Genomic DNA, 8,595 nt, shown 5'->3' on the forward strand with positions numbered 1-8,595 from the left:
GCTCTCAATGTTTTCTTATTCTTTCTCCTCTTCACTTCCTCATTAGTTAAATGTAAAGAGAGCGCAAATCCCATGCAAAAACGTAGATTCACCCTACACTGATCTGGTCTGGTCGGCTAGCTCAAAAACCCAGAGAGCAGTAGGCCCAAGTGCACGTCACAGTGTATGTGCATTAGATTTCAGAGTAGGGGAGCGCGGCCCAAGCCACCAACACCTACGCAGTTTACTTCTTTTGCAGCTTCCTCATCCCCACTCAGTAGTTAAAAATTTGTCAGCGCGTTCGGTCCGGTACGGATTCGGTCCGCGAAAAATCGAAAAAATCGGGTAAAATCGGGAAAATAAGGGAAAATTCGGGAAACTAAACGGGAAAAAGTATCGTGCAGTATGTGCAGTGTACAACAACAAGTGTGTGTTAGTGAAATCAATAAAAAATCAAGATCATTTGCGGAGGAGCACAGCAGCGAGGCTAGAAGCAGATCGTCGATGGAAATATGCGGCAATATGTGAAAGTGAAGTGTGTGTTAGTGAAGTGAAATAAAATGTGGTGCAATGGTTGAACATTTTGTGGACAAAAAATGCGAGATCATATGCGAAATATACGACAATATGTGAAAGTGAAGTGTGTGTTAGTGAAGTGCAGTGAAATATGGTGAAATGGTTGAACATTTTGTGGACAAAAAATGCGAGATGAATTGTGAAATATATGAAAGTGAAGTGGGTTTTAGTGAAATATGGTGAAATGGTTGAGCATTTAATGGGCAAAAAATGCGAGATCAATTGCGGAGGAGCACAACAAAGCTAAAAGCAGATCGGCGTTGGAAATTCGCGGCAAAATGTGAAAGTGCAGTGTTAAATGTGTTTTTTTTTCGTACAAATGTATGTACATACGTATGTACATAGAGCTAAAATGTTCTAAATTTGCACCAAGGGCTTGCAATGTGTGTGTGTAAAAATGTGCCAAAAAAGGTGCGATGTTGTCCCCTCCCTTTACCGTGCAGTCATATAAAAGCGCAAGAAAAAAGAAGAGGCGCAAAAAGCAAGAGCGAGTGTCAGCGCTCTCATTTCAAGTGTCCCCTAATAGGGTGAGGCAACGCAATTCGTGCCAGTCTGACTCTCTCTCGTTTAGTGTGTGCGTACGAACTTCCGTCCCAATGCCTCACCTTAAATTAATGTGCCCAATATCTGTGCTCTTATTAGAATCTCTCGCTCGATCCCGTTACATTTATTTCGTTTCGTTCGTTTCGTCGTATCGTCGCGCGGGTTACGTATGCATGTGTGTAAAGAGGACAATAAGTGCTTCACGGCACATGCGAAAAGAAGAAGCGCAATGAGGAAAAGAAGAATGTAAAAGGCAAGTGAAAATTGATGTTTTATGTTTGCTTTACAGTTTATACTTTGTTTTCGCAAATGCTCGTATATTTTTTCTCAGTGACGATCATTTTTTTTTTTCCTTTACTTATTTTTGTTTTGTTTATTGCCGTACCCTATGGCTTTACGCTCTCGAAATTAACCAAAAACAATTCTCCTTACACTTGCACCTCTCGATAAGTGAGTGTGGGTGCACGCAAAGGCAGTTTTTCTCTCCTTGCATAATTTTTATACCCGGTACTCGAAGAGTAAATAGGGTATTTTGTATTTGTGCACAAAGTGGATATAAATATGTAACGAAGGACACGTTTCCGATCCCATAAAGTATATGTATATATTCTTGATCAGCATCAATAGCCGCGTCGATTGAACCATGTCTGTCTGTCCGTCCGTCCGTATTGTTGAGCGCCTTGATCTCAGAGACCATAAAAGCTAGAGCCACTAAATGTTGCATCCAGCCTTCTGTATGCTCACACTGTTATAAGTGTATTTCAAAAATGAGCCCCGCCTCCTTAACAAAAACGCCATTCCGTAGGGAATGACCATATCTATCAGATCACCAAAATGGGATCCGATTGGATCATTATTATAGCCACAATGGAGAAATTAATTTTCAGTGGCCAAACCCACCCCGTCCCGCAGCATTCACACACTGTTTCGCGCTGTTTATGGCCTCTGCCCCTGACACGTCTCTGCCTCTGCCTCTGCCGCGACTCTGCAGTGTCTATAGGGGAGGGTGGCGAGCTAAAGGAGCGTGTTGGCGTGAGCAGTGTTGTTGATGTAGATGACAGATGAAGAAAAAATGTAAAATTTGACAAATAACCGCTAAAGTGCAGATGTAGTACTGAGTGCCGGGTATAAAAGTTGTGACGCGTAAGAAGCGTCTCACACGTCCCTTCTCGTTTTATATTGCATTTTTCTGCTATTAAAACTAACCGCTAACAAGTAATCCTTTTGGATCTTTTTTTACCTTTAGAAAATGTTTAATTGGTTGATTCATGACAACAGAGGTTGTGACCGCTATAAGGATGGGCGCTCCCATATAATTTCCTACAGAAAGTCGGCATCTAAGTCTGCTCTATGACTTTTGAAATGTGTGTAGATCGAAAGTGTTCGTCTTTGCTGATGACGTTCATTGAAAACTAGATAACTTCCCACCCAATCTCCCGAACCTTTCCAAAACCATATAATGATCCAGAGCTCGAGTAGGCACTAGTGCTATATTTCTAGTACACTTCAATGTAAATACAGCAAAATTCTGGTTTCATTTTATTATGTGAGTACTACATCTAATGCAATTCAATCCAATAAAACCCTTTTCAATGAACGTGGTTTACTGGCAACAGATCACACTTGGAGGTACGTCTGTGTGGCAGACGGGCGCACTCGAAATTCCAGTAGATCCAATACATATACTTGCTTGGAGTACAGATGGCCAGTGCAGTCGTGAACACCACATCGCCCATGGCGGGGCGACGCCTTCAACGGGACGTTAGCCGGCTGCTGGCCTCGGGCCATCGGACCACCGTTGACGACGATATGGCCAATCTGGATGTGCTCTTCGAGGGGCCGCTGGGAACTGCATACGAGGGTGGCAAGTGGACGGTGAGCATTAGCATGCCGAAGGACTATCCGTTGAATCCGCCAAAGGTCCGCTTCATCACCAAGATACTGCATCCGAACATCGAGTTTAACACCGGCCTGGTCTGCATGAATGTGTTCAGACAGGCCTGGTCGCCCAGCTACGATCTGTTGAACATTATTGAGACCTTCTTGCCCCAACTGCTGCGCAACCCCAACCCGAACGATCCCCTCAACCACCATGCCGCCGAGATAATGAAGCACTCGGAGGCCATGTTCCGCGAGAACGTGATCGCCTGCGTGAAGATGTACGCGCGTCCCGCGCCAACGTGTAGCCGGTCGGACACGGCCAAGCAGCCTCTCGAGAAGCGCTCGTCGGATCTAAGTCTATCCGAACTGCTCTCAGACGAAGATGTTGATAAAGATTAGGCCTTTTTGGTTGATCCCTCGTTAGTTCTTTGTATCGAATACAGTTTGTCTAAAGTTAAAATTAAATGGCACATTTAATGCAGATCTGTAAAACAAAGTTTAATTTTGGTGAGTGGTCGCTTTATATGTTGGTTGCTCTTCGTCGATTAGTTACTGAATCTGAAGTCATATCTTCATGAGTTAGTCTTAATTTCAGTTAATTTAAATGGACCTAAATTATTGTTTTATTTTCCAGTCGAACCTATTTGATATTCCTGTGCTTTCAGTCGTGAAAATCTGTTGGTGAACATTTAACCAATAAACTTTGGTGAAGTCAATGATTTTCTCTCATGAACTTTAGATGTCAATAAAATATAAGCCGTGCTTTATTTTTCAAAAATTGTTCATTTAAATGTGCATTGCATCCAATTAGTATTACATGGCCTACTTTGCAGTCCATTAAACAATTTATGGAAACAATTTTCGCCCCGCCTCCACAGAGGCCAAAAATCGATGGCATCCAAAATTCTGATGATACGAGAATATCTGTAAACAGGTAAACAAAATTTAAGTTTGGCAAAAATCAATAGGTAGGTCCCAGGTATACAAATAGTGTCTGGACTCACCGTATTCGTCCTCGATTTATTAATATTTATAATTGGATGGATTTATTAAAAAAGGAAAAAAACGAGGCCGTTGATCACGGTCTAAAAAACAGACATGCAGCCATAACGGATGACTACTCTTAGTCGCTACAATAGCCCATGTACACTGACACGATTTACGTATCGATAGTTGAGTAACTCAATAACTCAGAGTGGGCGTTTACACTCGCACAAGGTTGAGTTATGGTAAAAAATTGGCATTTAATTTTCTGCTTCCATAATAATGATTAACAAGCTAGAGTGGCCTCGATTTGGATTATTTTAGGAGGAAGATGTTGGGAAGCACTTTGACGCCTCCTCCGCCGGTGGATTCGAAGAAAATAGCCTTAGCCCTTTATTGTTACATTTCGGTCTACTTCTTATCAATAGTTATACGTGAATAAAAAGCATAAGCAAGTTAAATTATGTAAATGTATGTGCAGATTTTCTTTAAAAATGTGGGAGTTTTCCCCATGCCATGAAAGCCATTGTTGTTGTAAAGGTGCTCCCATCCCAACAAATATATTGTACCTAGAAATAAATGGTGTTAAAGCTATGAGTGTTTGTGAATTTACAAATCTATCCCTTTTGCATCAAACAAATTTGTTTATTTGTTGGTTTGCTAGTGTTTCGTTCCTATTCCTACTCTAAGTAGGTATCAAAGTAGGCTATTTGATACATATTCACGTATGTTTTTCGTTGTTTTTCAGTTTCAAACAGAGCGTCGACGTGCTAACATCAAAATTGTGTAATCTTACACCAAAAAAATTCCCCAAAGGAAGAATTCAAATTATTTAAAGTGAAGTAAATAAGTGAAAGAAATAAGAAAATTAGGAAAAGAAAATGAATGTACAAAACAAAGACATCAAAACAAATGAGGCACTTCAGAAGCATAGCTATGCTGGTAGATTGGTTTACAAACCAGTGGTCCCGAAGCAAAAGCCACATTTCCAACTAGATTCATATACAAACGATAACAGTGACATAAACCTGTATTCGAATATAAAACAGTCTGGATTTGGCTGTAGACCGCAGTGCGATACTGGGGCGGCCGGAAGAAGAACATTGAGTCGAGGTATTCGAGGTGGAGACGGCACGGGTTGCGCGCCGAACACTCGGAGCGGTACTTTTGCACGTACATGCAGACATCGAAGAAATAGACCTTGATGCCTTCGGCCTTCGCCCATTAGAGAGACTCTTCAAGCACTTCACCCCCGCGGTATGCTCCTAGGCGCTGACCACTCGTATGTGCACCTCGCCGGACTGGTGGTGGTGGACTGGCGCTTGGCATTCAATTGGTTATCCTTCCTTCTTAAGGCACGGATCGTTACCCGATGTAACCGTCTCCTCTCCGGATTTCATGAAATCATTTTTGGCAGCGATCCCTGTGAGTACGTATACGATGTCTGGCTGATGTTCAAAACCTCACCTCACAGCATTTACGCTTACCACTACCAATCGTTGCTTTACTTTCTTTTTTCCCCGTTACTATCGTTTAGACTTCGGAGGTGTTTCAGGCGGACTTCGATCCTGTGATGCAGGCCCTGGGCTATTGTTTCGGCAGGAGGCTACCTAAACAGGTGTGTACTTCTCCAAGTGGTATCCTCTTGGCGCTTACTCCTCTTCCTCCACACATCTCCAGAAATTTATCCAGAACTTTTCTTTTCCTTTCTTTCTTAGCGTTCCTTTGACCCAATCGCCACTCCATACACTCTCTTTCTTTGAAGCAAACCACCCGCACATGCACTCCTGCATGGGCTGCAGCCGATCTGTGTCCTCTATAGGGCTTCATCAGAACCAGCAGCTGTGTCTTAAATTGAACATCAACTCAAAAGGGACGGAGAACCAATTAAAAGCCAGCGCCTGCCCACCACCAAGCTCGGCGAGATGCACATCCGAGTCGTCAGCTCCTTGGACAATATCGTGGAGGTGCAGCGTTTGAAGAGTCTCCCAACCGGGCGTTGGTTGTAGGATGTGGACGGCATTGATGTCTGCCTCTTCGGTATGCACGTGTAGGAGTATGGCTCCGAGTGCCCGGCGCCCAATACGGGCCGGGTCTACATCGCCTACCTCGACTCGGTGATCTACTTCCGAGAGCGCCAGTACCGCACTGCAGTCTACAGCCAAATCCAGATTGTTTTATATTCGAATACAGGCTTATGGTCACTGTTATCGTTTGTATATGCATCTAGTTGGAAATGTGGCTTCTGCTTCGATTCCACTGGCTTGTAAACCAATCTACTAGCATAGCTATGCTTCTTAAGTACCTCATTTGATTTGATGTCTCTGTTCTGTACATTTCCATTCTCAATTCCTAATTTTGGAGGTCTTCTTTCTAAATGCCTTTTAGTTTTTATAAACAATAAATTGTGCAGATCTCGAATTATTTTTGGCTTGTAATATTATTAATGAAATGCACCGAAAATGATTGTTCGGCCACTTCAAATTTTCCACATTTCAAACCCACACTTTCCGAGACATTTTCATATTTTCACGAATTTGATTTCTTGACATCTGCTTGGAGCCTAATTTGGGCTGTTCCTTGAGTAAGTTTAAATTGTCAAAAACAATTTTATTGCTGACAACAATGTTCTCGCGGGATGTTTGCCATTAAATTTCCAGCCTTAATTGCACTGAGCATATTGTCATAATGCGCCGATAAGAAATTGATTGTGCTCCATTAGCGTTAATTACGAATTCACTGGATATCCATAATGGAAACTAATGTCATTCCGCAGTTGATGACACATAAAAGGGCCATGCAGCAGGTGAATTTCTGACCAATTTGTTCAACTCAAATGTTTAATTTGACCAACGCAAGCGGCAGGGGGGTGAAAGGGCCCACCATACCTCTTTGAAAAGTTGAAAATTTGCTGAAAACAATGGCAAACAAAAGCAGTCAAGTGCAAACAACGATTTAATTGTGATAATTACCGAAACAAAATTGTTTTTGATGCGCGGCGCCCCTGAAAAGCCCATTGAGCTGTGTGTGGGCCATGGCCGGTGATAGATCCACCAAACAAAAGCTTTAAATTGCGAGTTCTACGAGTGCCTGAATTGCATACGATTCGAGTTGAGAGAACTTTCAATAGTTCTGGCATAGTCCTGGCAGAGAATGTTCTCGTTAATTAATTAATTTATGCTCGACAAACGAGTGGATCTCGTATTTCCACGAACAATCGAAAACTTCCAGGGAAAGTAGAAGTTTTGCCTTCTCTCTGATGGAGTTTTGTCCTGTTTGTTGAGGAATGTCTGTCGTTTGCCATCCAAATCAATATTCAACAAACAAAAAATTCCACAAAGCGATAATTCAGCAATGCTGACAAAATGAATTCGTCTGGTTGTGCCCCAAAATTGGTCTAATACGATAAAAGGGGGGCCCTCCCCTGTCATGATGTGAATGTACCTTATTGACGCCTGCCCTGGCTTGGACTCACTGACTGACTGAATGTCCTAGCCACCTTCCTTCCTTCCTTCCATAGATCCTTCCTTTCCATCAGACGGCTTGCCAATTCCAGAGACCATTTGCCAATGCCAATGCGAATGCGAGTGCACTGTTCCAGACAGATGCGCAGTCAATGCCGGAGTGGGTCTGGGACTGGGCTACTGGTTCTGAGGAGCAGGCTGAATCTGACTGCCTGTCTGTCTTTCTGTCTGTCTGGCTTCCCATCGAGAATTAGAATACGAGAGAGAAACGTGGCCCAGTCTCTGGGAATCGCATTCGGAATTTATGCAATAGTCGTTGCCGTTTTCGACTTTCAATGACTTTATCGTTGTATTTGCCACAACGAAATGATGCCATTAGTGAGGCATTCGATTGAAACTGATGGTTGAGTGGCTGGGAGAAAGATAGTGAGAGAGAGAGTGGGAGAGGGAGGGAGCCATCACTGAAGCAAGGGGTTACTTTTGGAGCCACAAAATACCTCAAGGTATGCAACACGTTTTGAGCTTTGAGATGGTGACAACTTAATGGCTAGATAGGGAGTAGAACTCGTACTCGTAGAGTAGAAAGGTTTGTTTAATAGTCCCTTAGAGATTGAAATAGAGGACATTAGAGTTGGCTCTGTGGAATAAACTTCAAAGGATATATGCAATGTGTTTGGGGATTGGAGATGAAGTTAGACATAAATGAGCAAAATGTAAATGAGATATTTTCGACAATTTCAAGGTTTAGGCATCCCTTTAAACAAATCTCACTTTGAAATACACCCAAAGTACATAATTCTTTGCTAAGTAACATTCGGAATCATTTTCCCTACCATTCCAACCGAATTCCTCGACAATCTTTAAGTTTCTCACTTTGTCTAGACATTTGTATGCCAATGGGCCGAGCACCAACTCGAACAGCAAATATTTGTTTGTACAAAGGCACTCGGAATATTTTTCAATGCGAACGAGGAGCAGGTCAATGGATGGTTAAAGCCGAGAGACTAGGCTTTGAGCCTGCAAATTATTCAAGTCAATTGACTCAAGTCGACTCCACTCATAGGCACCAGGGCAGAGCCTCATTAGCATATTCTAATTAATTTATATTATTCCAAAATGCACAAAACTTAATTGGTTTGGACCACTTAGTTAATGAAATTGAAGTTTG

At 42.4% G+C, this 8,595-nt stretch overlaps 1 protein-coding gene across 1 annotated transcript; it reads left to right on the top strand.

Moving 5' to 3' along the window:
• The first annotated feature begins 2,503 nt into the window (after positions 1-2,503).
• On the top strand, positions 2,504-3,444 carry LOC117896815 (ubiquitin-conjugating enzyme E2 6). Its single transcript, XM_034805320.1, has 2 exons — positions 2,504-2,644; positions 2,715-3,444. Exon 2 carries the CDS (start codon positions 2,800-2,802, stop codon positions 3,376-3,378), a length of 579 nt encoding a protein of 192 aa, XP_034661211.1. The 5' UTR covers positions 2,504-2,644; positions 2,715-2,799; the 3' UTR covers positions 3,379-3,444.
• The last annotated feature ends 5,151 nt before the right edge of the window (positions 3,445-8,595 follow it).

The sequence above is a fragment of the Drosophila subobscura genome, chromosome O (assembly GCF_008121235.1).
Source record: "Drosophila subobscura isolate 14011-0131.10 chromosome O, UCBerk_Dsub_1.0, whole genome shotgun sequence".
Lineage (NCBI taxonomy): Eukaryota > Metazoa > Arthropoda > Insecta > Diptera > Drosophilidae > Drosophila > Drosophila subobscura.